The sequence below is a fragment of the Chaetodon trifascialis genome, chromosome 4 (assembly GCF_039877785.1).
Source record: "Chaetodon trifascialis isolate fChaTrf1 chromosome 4, fChaTrf1.hap1, whole genome shotgun sequence".
NCBI classification, from domain to species: domain Eukaryota; kingdom Metazoa; phylum Chordata; class Actinopteri; order Chaetodontiformes; family Chaetodontidae; genus Chaetodon; species Chaetodon trifascialis.
Genome location: NC_092059.1, coordinates 21293660 through 21306567, shown reverse-complemented (window position 1 = coordinate 21306567; position 12908 = coordinate 21293660). Strand labels below are relative to the sequence as shown.

The 12908-nt window shown below is 40.4% G+C and overlaps 1 protein-coding gene across 1 annotated transcript in view; it reads left to right on the top strand.

The window, feature by feature from the left end:
* The window catches only part of LOC139330725 (glypican-5-like), a 49243-nt gene that overhangs the window by 25928 nt on the left and 10407 nt on the right, over positions 1–12908 (top strand). Inside the window, exon 9 of the mRNA XM_070961807.1 lies at positions 4022–4163. Within this exon, the coding sequence (XP_070817908.1) occupies positions 4022–4163 (142 nt within the window). The remainder of the gene's footprint in view (positions 1–4021; positions 4164–12908) is intronic.

The following is a 12908-nucleotide window of genomic DNA, read 5'->3' as shown; positions in this document are numbered from 1 at the left end:
TTTGTGTGTTTGTTCATTCGTAACGTATTTGCATGCAAGTGAATTATTTTCTGATTATCAAGTTGTTAAAAGTTTTTCTAAAAGTTTCTGATATTCATGAAATGTGCCTTTGTTGTTTTATAGCAAACAGTTATCGCCTACCAATGCACAATTAACAATCAGAAAACTATTGTAAATGTTTAATACGTGATATTCCCATAACATCAGCTATTATTAATTCTGTCAATCATCATAAAGTAGCCTCCAGATAATAAAAAGAGATGGAATGAAGAATACAAATTTTATTAACACCAATTATTTATCCTAAACTCAATATGCCTACCATTCATCATTAGACAACTTCTTAACCAAACAATGGTTAAGTGTCAATCTTGTGTGTTTGTAATATGCTGCAAACAAAAACACATGACCAAAGTCCTCACCCTAGCCTTTAACTTAATACCTGTATGTTTGTCTCTCGTCATTAATTAGATAGGACAGACCACTCTGGAGATGCCACCCTTGAATAATTTTACCCATTGGTTTCCCTGGACAGTTTCAGTGCGACACAGCCCAAATTCTGTTTAAATGCTCCCCTTTCCACATGACTAAGAAAACACAGTCCTGGTGGAAACATTGCTGTAATGTATTTTTGTCCTCCCTCAGCCCTCATTAGCAGTCCGATGACATGATAGTGAATCACCACACAGAGTCTGGTCTGTCTCCATGTCCCTTTGGACATGCTGTCATATAATAACCTTGGTTCCCCTTGATTTCATGGCTGCTCCACACCGATTGCACAGTGGAGGCCAGATGTCCCTCTCTTTATATATTCAACCTGCATCTGTACAGCACAGAAACTCATCCTAAACAAGGTCAACAATATGACCAATTTCTATTTTCAAACTGTTAAGAATACAGTGCAGTGTTATTATGTGTAAGTCTACTGCTCCACTGTGTCAGTACTCAGTATGTGTGTATCACATTGCGTACCATAATATACTGTATAGTAACAGCTTATACAATATATGTTCTCATGTTAAAGGGATTATATTTGAAGGCAGAGTTAAGTCATCTTTAAATACTGGAAAGTAGAATGGATTTTGGCTGTCAAGCAACAAGCAACTTAAGCAGGGAAGCATTGATGTTCTAAAAAATGTTTGTAATTACATTTATAGTTGAGCTTTTATAGTATTTAATTTGCCAGACAGAGTTCACCAGTGTTAGATAATATAAATCATTATGATAGATATTGCAATCTTGGTAGCATCAGCTGTGCTGTATTATATATAGAAGTGTTATCTAAGGGGAAAATAAAATAGAATAAAATGTCAGCACAATCTGTCTTTCTTTTTAAAACTGGTGCCCATTTTCCTTATCTCTGTTTTCATCTGGAATTCATATATATTACCTACCTTGACTCTGTACAACACACATTCATCATACCATGAACCAATTACATGCTCCTGTCGCTGTTTTAAAGCTTCTTACTCGGCCAAAAAGAGAAAGTTTGTGTTGTCCTTTATGAGTTAATCAAATTCAACAACCATTGACTGAAACTCAGTATTTGACTAAATGGATGTTTTGGCTATTTTCCCCCCTCAATAGTTAATCTTTACGAGACGTGGTTTTCACACAGCATCGCAATTACGTAACATGCCATGGCATCCACGCTGTGACCTAACTGAGAATATGGATCCATGCAGAGACAGCATGACCTCAATTACCCTTTAGTGTGCTCTCTGACGTGTGTGTGTGTGTGTGTGTGTGTGTGTGTGTGTGTGTGTGTGTGTGTGTGTGTGTGTGTGTGTGTGTGTGTGTGTGTGTGTGTGTGTGTGTGTGTGTGTGTGAGGTATTTATCATGTTGTGGGGACAAAAATCTGTTTACACAGTCACATTGTGGGGACTCACCTCCCTTATAGGGACAAAATGCAGGTCCCCTTAATGTAAATCATTAAATTTAAGAGTGCAGACTGAGGATAGGGTTACAGGTTAGGTAAGGTTAGGTTAGGTGCAGGGTTAGGAATAGGCAAATAGTGGTTATGGTTAGGGTTATGGAAATGAATGTAAGTCTATGTAATATCCCCACAAGTGGTAAAAACACAACGTACGTGTGTGTGTGTGTGTGTGTGTGTGTGTGTGTGTGTGTGTGTGTGTGTGTGTGTGTGTGTGTGTTATAATGTTTTTGTACATGGAGAAATACTATAGGAAAACAATCCTTCTTTTCTCTTTTATGTTTTGTTGTGTATTGAGATCATTGAAGTATAATCAGAGCATGCCATATTGTAGACCTTTGAACTTATTACAGTTAGCTGTTTGTAATGTTTATGAGTTATGAGTTTGTGCTCACTAACTGATTGTCAGTAGGGATGTAACGATAAATTGACTCTGAGAATATGCCGTCATGGGACTGTGAAGCTACCTACCCTGATGTTACATGGTTATTTACTGCCTTTCCTTGTCAAAAAATGTTCTGTTTCTGTTTGAACAGCAGAGGGCGCACATAGTAGTCAAGAAAACAGACTCCCGTCATTCTTTACGTGCAAGCCAAGGGCTGCTAAAAGTAATTGTTATATATATACAGTATATGTAGCTAAAGACTTGAGGCCATTTTCTGTGGTCGACAACGATGAATTTCAGAGGTTAGTGAACATGTTGGAGCCAAAGTATACAATTCTACCAAGGCCACACTTAAGTCTCCCAGTGATAACGGCTCTGTACCAAGAGGCAAAAGCTAAAGTGCTGCAGAGCCTCAAAGAAGCAGAGAGCATCTCAATAACCACAGATGGGTGGACCTCACCCACTACTCAGAGCTATGTTACAGTCACAGCTTATGTTATGACCATTTTTTGGAGTTGGAGCTCAACATGAAGAATAGCAACAATCATCGCAGTATTGTTGCTGTTACAGACAATGCACAAAATATGGTTGTAGCGGTGAGAGAGGCCGGACTGCACACACTTTAGACCTCGCTTCACAAGTAGGTTGGAATGTAGGACGCACCAATCATCTGCTTGGTCATGTGATGTAGAAGCGTTTTTTTCACCACAGCTGAGCTGACCACCAAACAGAGACTGTTAAACCTGCCAGTACATAAACTGATCCTGGATGTGTTCACTCGATGGAACAACTCTTTTAACTATTTTATGCATTAAGATTTATTTAACAAAATAAAGGCAAGGCAAAATCCAACTCAGTACAAAAAAGTTCAAATATCCAAAAACAAGTACACGGATCAAAAAAAAGACAGATGCAAGGGACTAGCCTTAGAATTACTCATGAGAATCACAGGGAACAAGGAAAGGCACACAAAAGGGATGATGTGACGAAGACAAAGGGAAACACACTCGCTTAAATAGACAGGGGAGGAGAACTAATTACACACAGGTGGACGCAATCAAACAATCACAAGGGTGGGAAAACACTGGAAGTAAACTTTGACACATGAGGGATGGCTACAAAATAGAACAGGAAATAGACTAAGCTAAAAAGTCCAGATCCTAACAGTTAGACAAATTGCAATTTTGACTTAATGATGATACTAAGTGACAAGTCAATGCATCATCCAACCCAATATCAAGCGTATTATATAGAGCCGCCGGTCCACCGTGTCAGTGTCACATTTTGCCTCGACTAGCAAGGTACTAAATATGCAAGGTCCAGTTAGACTTTCAAAATAAAGCTTGCTTTGAAACATTTCAGGTGATAGTCAGAGTTTTGTAAAGCCCAAACCACAATGTTTTAGGGAACATCATGGATGTTGATTGATTGGAAACAATCAATGCTGACTTTCGGTTTAGGAAACAAACCCTGGTCTCCTGTGTGAAGGTCTTCCGTTTGGTCCGTCCATACAACCAGACCTCCTCCTTATATGGACTTTGCTGCTCCTTGTACAACATTTGTTCTTTGCTTTCCAGTCAAAAGCACTGGAGGAAAATAGTTCATCCAATAGTTGTTAGAGATATTTCAGTTTGAACTTAAGTGGTGGACAAACTCACCAACATTGCTGTACTGTATGTGTGTGCCCGTGTGTTTTATTTAGGAGCTGTTAGTGGAGCTCGGCTGGGCGAGCAAAACCAGAGGAAAGGTGGAGGAAGACGAGGGAGGGAGTGCACAGACAGAGAGAGGCAGCGGAGATGACTGTGACGATGAAGACGGCTGTGAAGCATCTGGTGAGGAGAACGGTGAGTCATACACACACACACGCAGACAAGCATGCATGCAAAAATAGAGGAATAAACATTAGCAAACATACACCCACACATATACACACAAACTGACACACGCACTTGCAAGCTCATCCTGTGGTTGTGCAAATAAAGGGATCCTGATTCATACATAACATATTAGCATAAACATATATACTGTATATGTATATATATATATGGATATACACACGGCCATCTTAAATAAAAGACAACACACACACACACACACACACACACACACACACACACACACACAGTTCATTGGCATGGTGGAGGTTTTAAAATGCTGCAGCCTCCACACATCTTGTGCCAGCAGGGAAATGCCCAGAGGGAGGGATAGTACTGAGAGATGGATTCAACTGTCCTCCCTCTCTCTCTCTCTCTCTCTCTCTCTCTCTCTCTCTCTCTCTCTCATTTCCTCTCTCTCTTTTTCCAGCTCTCTTTCTGCTGGTCTCAGCAGTTTATCTCCTCTTTGGCCAAGATAAAGGATGCACTAACAACCAGGTCATACCAAAAACAGAAATGGAAAAATAAACTAAATATTCATTTATCTCTTGACTTATTCATCATGCTTATGCTTATACATAATGCATGGGTGTCACAGGGAGAACTGAGGACCCCGAGGAGCCTTAAGGCAATCCCACAGAGTGAATGAAGTTGAAATTTGCTGTTATTTCAGTCATTGCACAGTGGTTAAATTCTGTGCTTTGTAGACTTTTAAATATGAGGGGGCTTTGAATTGCACCCATAAACATCAAAGCACTTGATTTAAAACATGAAATGTAAATTTAAAGACTCTAATAAAGCAACAGTCAAAAAAGTTAAAAAAAAGTTAAATTAGTGAATTAGCTTCAACGTGACTTTAAATAGTGAGGTCATACACTCACAGATAGACACCCGCAAAAGCCTGTAAGATTTTCTCTAAATTTGTATAATTTTTCTATTTTTATTAACATTTTATCTTTAGTTGTTAGTTGTTTTATTCATGAATACCAAGTTTAATTTGCATCTTTGCACCAAGTCTAAAAATGTTTTTATCAGGCTTTAAAACCCCACCATGCATAACTTTAGAAAGACACTTAAGGCGGATGGAAGGCAGTGTTCCCGGTCCTGTGTGTTTGAGAGTTTGTTCCACCTGTAACCACACCAGACAGTGATGTCAGGGTGTACTGACACACGCCCTGGAGTACACTTCAGCATCACTGCAGCATGGTGAGAAGTCAAACCACTGGAGGTAAACAAAAACAGGATTTAAGGGGGGTGTAAAGTTTCCCTGTTCTAAACCTAAACTAAAATTCTAGAATCCAAATTACAGTTCAGTTCACCAAATTCCCCTCAAAACATCCGAAGGCCTGGACATCAGCGTCCTCAGTGGTAGATTCAGCCCTGTATGTGGCATCACCTTTTTCCCTTCATTTCAAATTAGTGAGAAGAACACAGACAAAAACACATAACACACATCTGTAATGTGAATTAATCAACATCATTCTACTTTGGCAGTGTGTGTGTGTGTGTGTGTGTGTGTGTGTGTGTGTGTGTGTGTGTGTGTGTGTGTGTGTGTGTGTGTGTGTATGACCCGTCACTTATAGTAAGAAGCTAATTCAGAAAATAGGTTTAAACTAGTTTTATCAGGCTCAGCAGATGGTTTATGCAGAGTATTTTACTGTGGCAACTTGTCAAACTAGTCTGTATTTTCTCATAATAAGCACAACAAAATCTTTGTCAAATATCAATGTTATCTCCAGTCAGAGGCCTGAAGGACAAACAGTCCTCTAAGGCAGCTCTCATACTGCAGCTCCTCCATACTCTGTGGAAAGCTTTACTGTCCATGTCTATCTTTAGCTGGAAAAACACATATGTTGATTGACTGGTCAATATACGAGAAGACCCCAGCCACCTTTACGGTGACGGAACTTTCCATGACACAACTGGTTTATGACTGCAGTTTCTGTGGTGATGACCCAGGCTACTTATTTTCAAGTCAAACCAATGATGTCATAATAGTGTTTGTTGGTGTTGTTTTGAGTAGTTTCTAATGTACAGAATGGAAGCTGAACACGATAGAAGTTTAATTGGCAGAGGCGGTCTTGCTTAATGGGTTGACTGTCAGTCAGCTCACTAAACCAGGGCTCATTCTTCTGCATCTTCACCTTGTTACCCATGACCTATAGAGTCATGTGTGATGTCATCGGATAGTGGGATCTCTGCCCCCAGGGCAGGATGTAATAGTGTTAAAGGTCATTGTCACATTAATTACCCCTGCACTGTCCTCGTCATTACTGTGGTCATGAGTGTGCCTCCGTCAGTGTACGTCATGACAGAGACACACTCATCACTACAGTGTTATTGTTTGTTATTTGTGATACTCAACTGTAGGTCAATAGTTCCCAACCCCCGGGCTGCTGACTGCTACCAGGCCAAGAGGAGACAATATGATTGCACAGAAAAAGCACAATAACAGTTTTAGAACTTCATAGCTTATTTGTGTCCTAATTCACTTGAGCATTATTTCTCCTTGTTGAACTTACAAGAAAACAGTGATTTACAATTTCCATCAGTATGTGGAGGTAATCACTACTGTCACCAAACCCGAGCCCAATGGGTCCCGATGAAGTTTTGGGTTTCAGGCTTCTTGTTTCTTAAAGGTTTGGGCTCAGGTTGAGTTCAGGTCTGGTTATTTTCGAATGTAATTTGTTCATAAATGTATCTCTTTCTGTCTTTCAGCTCTCCCTTGCAGAAGAGATGTGAACTCAATGAGTTTGCCTCATTAAATAAAGTTTATATCTTATGGATAATATACAAGAAGACTATAGTTGTTGGATTGGGTTAGGTTTCAGTCAGGTTGGGTTTTAAAGAAATGGTTTCAGTCTGGCTTTAAGTCTCAATTCTTTCCTGTGCAGAACTCTAATAGGGTGTTCCAACAGTTACTATTACTGCCACCAAACAACAAAAATGACTTGAGAAAGATTGAGAAGGAATCAAAGGCCCAACGCATGTTGTACACCTTGTGTTTCTAAAAATGATCCATGACGTAAGGTATGCAGCACTAAACATTGCTATTGAAGTTAGGGGATTTGATGCAGCAGTGGGCCGACTAATTTCACAATAAGCTTCCAAGTGTCACCCATATATCAAAGATCTAACATTTACTAACGTGTTCAGTAAGACCATTGAGTCAACTTGGAGATTTTCGTGTGTTTTACAAGAACAAAACTGTATTTAAGATCTCACTTTGGAAACCACTATAGATGTGTGGTTAGCTTCATTGAGAGTATTATAAACTGCAGTATTTCAATGCAAATGACAGGAGATAATAGTCAGGATTATGTTTAAAACATAGAGACACTGCTGATGTCGTAGTTGTGAATGTAGGACTGTGTTCATAACAAGATAAAACATTTACGCTCCCTTAAATGTTTGTTTTCTTATACTGCATCACCCCGTAATTTAACTCTGACAAAATAAGCTATTTGTTGGCACATGTGTCATAACCTTTAGACTAACCTTGATGTGTCATATCTGTGGAAACTCATGTCTCCCGCTGGGGCTGAAACTGGTGCGCTGGCTATTTACAAAGAAAATTGCTGGTTATGATTTACCGAGCTGCTGGTGGGGTGTGGGGATCGTGTCTCTCAAGCCACAATGAATTCCTGGAGAAAGAATCACAAGTGACAAAAGGGGATTTTCTGCATGCCTCCCTGCTTGATGGCATCTCTATGCATATAAACAAGGCTCACAGGCACTGAAGCTGAAAGAGTGATGCAGTATCAACCAGACCACACAAATCACAGAGGTTCATTTATTCTTTTAAATATTTACTTTCTATCCCTGTACTGAGCAGTAAATCAGTAGTTCTGAGCTAAGGTATGAATAAAATACCATATGACTTTTTTTTTTTGGGGGGGGGGGGGGGGGTCCATCTCTACATCTTCCTATCCATGCTCTCTGACTCTCTCTTTAAAATTCAGCCTACAAACCACTTCTCAAAATCTGAATCGCTGAAATGTGGAGCTTATTATTTCACAGGAAAGGAAGAGCATGCAAGCAAAACTGTGTTTGCGTGAGAAAGAGAGTGTTGGCGAATGTGTGGATTTGCATGCACAAATTAATGTTTATGGCTTGTTTGTGCGTGCGTGCCCGACATGTGCTGCACAACTTAAGTGTGTTTGTGTGTGTGTGCAGGCGGTACATCTGTTGCTGTAATGTCTTTGTGTGTAATCCAGTATGTTTTATGGATGGCCCAGTTCTCGGGCTGAAACAGATCCAGTAGCCTGCTGCCTCTTGACTTACAATGACTTTCTCAATATCAACCTGCTGCTTTGTTTAACACACACACACACACACACACACACACACACACACACACACACACACACACACACACACACACACACACACACACACACATGATTGATCTTAAGTTCCCTCTCTCTCTCCCTCCCTGGGCTGCAGATATGAACAGGGATGAATCAAACGAAGAAAATATTCTCCATCTTATAATTAATTCTCATGACATTTGGGCTTTGTTGAATATTGAAGAGGGACAAGAGATGTGGGGATGAGAGGTGGAGGTGGTGTGATATCAGCCAAGAGCTGAAATAACACCTCAAAACTTGAACATCTCGGTGCCAAGTGTGTGTTTTATTTATGTGGGCCACTTAACAGAACAAAGTTATTTAGTCATGTGTAGCACAGGCTATTTCTATTTGATTTAAGTCCATCTACAAGTTGATCTCAGCCGGGGAGGGAGAATCACTCGGCAAACATTGTTCACAGATCAAAAGCAAAGGAACAAGGCAGGCACCAACATATGAGCAGTCAAAAGCATAGAGCCTAGCTTAGCGCTATTTGTGCCATATTATAAAGGTTTTTTCTTTTTAAGTTGACAGTGAAGTCTAGCTGATGCTTTATTTTTTTTATCTAACACAACAATAGGTCTTGCCATTAAAAAGGCCGTGCTGATCCATGCTAAATTTGTTATCGAGCTCGGCTTTACTATCAGGAATCAGACACACATTTCATACTTAATTTCAGTAGCTACTGGTTTTAATTAGCTATGTGCTATCTGCTATGTCACAGATGGCATTAAACACAGACCATTTCTTCATTAGGTCATTTCTCATCTTCCCCTCCCCTTGAATTCAGGGAGATTAAACCAATTGATTTTTTCTCCCCAAACCAGCACAATCCCTTCTTCAACTGCCCCTTCTCCGATCCCTCTGTCTCCCCAGACATATCCTATAATGTCAATAATGTAAATGTAATCACAGCTTCTCTTCTCTTCTCTTCTCTTCTCTTCTCTTCTCTTCTCTTCTCTTCTCTTCTCTTCTCTTCTCTTCTCTTCTCTTCTCTTCTGTGTAACAAATGAAATCCTGTGTCACCATAATTGCTATGCTTTAAGCTGTGATGTGGTGGTGGATGCAGAGGTGGGGATACTTTAACCTCCAGGTATCCATGAATCACATTACAACCACTAATGTCAGTATAGTCTGGAAAGCACTGATCATTTTCCCGTAAAAGACCTTACATTCATAGTGCTCACAAAATTCCTGTTCCAACTAAATGTCTTACGGCAGTTCATGTTGTCCTAAAAGAGCTGCTGAACAAATACAAACACGGACAAACGCATTTTAAGGTTTGTCTTTCACAAACAATCTCAACTATGTTCAGCAAGTCTTTGTATTTTTATGAAGTACAAGATATATTTTTCTGTGTGCGTGTGTGTGTGAGTGCGTGTGAGTGTGCATAGACATGTATTACTTAGGTTATAGGGACATAAATCTGTTTACACATTGTTGGGACTTTTCTACCTTATGGGGACAAAGCACAAGTTTCCCTCATGTAAATCATTAAATTTTAGGGTGAAGAATTGGGTTAAGGTTAGGTTTAGATTAAGGTTATGTATTGGTTTAGGTTAGGGTCTCCAGGAAATATATGCTAGTCTATGTAATGCCCTCAAAGGGGACCGAAACGCAACTGTATGCGTGTGTGTGTGTGTGTGTGTGTGTGTGTGTGTGTGTGTGTGTGTGTGTGTGTGTGTGTGTGTGTGTGTCCGTGTGTGCGTGTGCGTGTGTGGGGACATTCAGTCCATGTAACCATGGTAACCAGGTGGTCTCTCTTCCCATGGGTGTTCATTTGATGACAATGAAGAACAAGAAAGAGAGGGAAGGAGAGAGAGAGAGACCGAGAGGAAGAGATGGAGAGAGAAAGGAGGTGTGGCTGATTTTGTGTCATCTCTGTTGTCCAGCTAACATAATGTATTGTTCGATCATGCTCTCTATCATTTTGTTACCTGCGTTGTGTTATAATACCTTGGAAATCTCATTAAGCATAGTCTAATTTGCAGTTAAAACACTGTCAATATTCTCATCATAGCCCTGCACCAAATAATGCACACACTGAGGCATTTTTGTCCTCTGTCCACGTATCTTCCCTCCATCATCTCTGCCTTGCTCCTTTGGCCTCTCCCCCACTTCCCTGGGGCCAGATTCACAAAGCCTTTAGAAGCTATTTCATCTTAAAGGCGGAGGCCACTGTTTTCCAGCGCCTGAGCATGTTACCCCTCTGCCCGAGGACACTGTGATCTGCATTCATAAGCATCTGTCTAAAGGGAGCCAGAAATAACAATAAAAAGTCTGGTGAGGCTCCTAATCTGCACCGGTGACTATAAAAGATCCCAGAGTGAGCCTTTGCATTGGATTGATCAATGCTATAAAAAGGAATGAAACTGCTTTCATTGTACATGCAGGCACTGGAGACCATTAGGGTGTAAAACATGCTATGAATGCAGTCACTATCCCACTGATACAGCACATTTTCTCTGGAAACATTTTCTTCTTATCTTATCCTGCTTTATTTTCACATGTAGTCAACAGTCTGTTGTAACAACAGAGTAAACATGTCTCCTTCTTCTTTTCATTATGTTCTGTATATACAACTAATGAGGGATATGCATTAGTAAGTATATTTTGTAGAAAATGTTTACTGTGTAGCATATTTAGCAGATTTGTCAGCTGTTGGCAATGTGAGTGGACAGTATCAGCAAAATGTTCACCATCAGCACATTGCATTTGTTTTCCCTTTAATATCTCTTCCTTGCTACGAAAGCATGGTGGTTGTGGTCTTATTAAACAATGAAAAGGTCAGTGCAGATTTGAAGCACAAGGCCAGGCATGTTAACTTTTTGGTATCTGACCAAAACTACTATCTTCCTCTCACCTTAAAGAAAAAGTACAGTCTGTAGTTCTCCATAAACCCATGGTATGGATGCCACATTTTCTGGATTGGAGAAACCATTGCCAGTGAAGATCCTCTAGCAATTGTGTTTTGTCCAAAATGCATTTTGCAAAACAAATTAATAGCACATAATCAAACTTTGTACCATCACTGAGACTTCTGTGTTTTTTATAATCTGGCTGTTGTTCTCTTTTAATTGCTCCTCTTTGTCTGCACTTGATTCTTTGGTTTTATTTTGTTTATATTGCCCAAGTCTCACAGCTTGGGGTATATTGACTAGAGGATACACACATACAGAGCACATACTGTAGACCCACATGAACACACACACAAAAATCAATGGGGGAGAGGAAGGAGATAGGGAGGAGCAGATTCAGGAGAGGAGGACGACAGGGGGTAACAGGGGGTGCAGAGAGAAAGGGGAATCATAAGTGATAGTGCTTGCATGCTGTGTGTGTGTGTGTGTGTGTGTGTGTGTGTGTGTGTGTGTGTGTGTGTGTGTATTCAGCATGTGGTAATGGTTCATAAGCAGTCGAGTTAAAATGATAGATCCTCGGGGTGGAAGATACGGCTCATTAAAGAATTACACATTCACTTTGCTCTCATTGTCTTTCTCATTCAGAGCGACTTCAGTTCTGTTTTGTTCATGGCCCGCTGAGAGAGATAAAAGAACTGAACTTTACATGAAAAGCCGTGCATCGTAGAATATGTACTGATCAACACGGTTGACTCCCTGCACTCCACCTATATGCCACCTGTATTGGTTGTCATGTTCTGCTCTGTCCCTGCCTGCCTGTCTATCAGCATGTGTTTGCCTATTTTCTGCTTGCCTCTCTGACTCCACGCTTGTCTCTACACCTGATGAGCTTGTTCATGCAAGTCTGATTAGACGTCATCTGTTTATTAGTCCTCTCTGCAGTGATGCTAATTTTCTCTTATGACCTTTTGAATGAAGCCTGTTGCCCTTGCTTTGTCTCGCTCTTTCTACCTCCAGCTTCATTCCTCATGTATTCAAATGAGCATTCACATGCCACACACACAGCAGACACCCCCACTGGCCTGTGTTGATGTACAACCTTCAACCAACCACCACGCCGCATTCATCCTTTCATCCACGTCCAATCGCAGGCGGCGCCTCGCCGCAGTCTTGAGCTCATTTTTTTTTCTATGTGTTTCCTCCAAAGGTTTTATGATTCCACTGGAGGCTATGCTTAACCTCACTGAGCGTGACCTTGGGAAGATGCTTCACTGCAAGTCAAACCGCCATGTGAAATCAAGCACGCCATTAATCTGAATATTACCATTGAGACCATGTTACCGCGCAGTTAATTTGGGACCAGTGGAACAGGTGATCTGACCAGACCAGTTAGAAATAATTCAATAGATACACAAGTTTAGAAATAATTATAGGTTTCAGAGACATTAACAGTTGATTTACCTAAATATTCAGTAGAAAGTGAACAGACCTTTCAGTTCATGACTCTG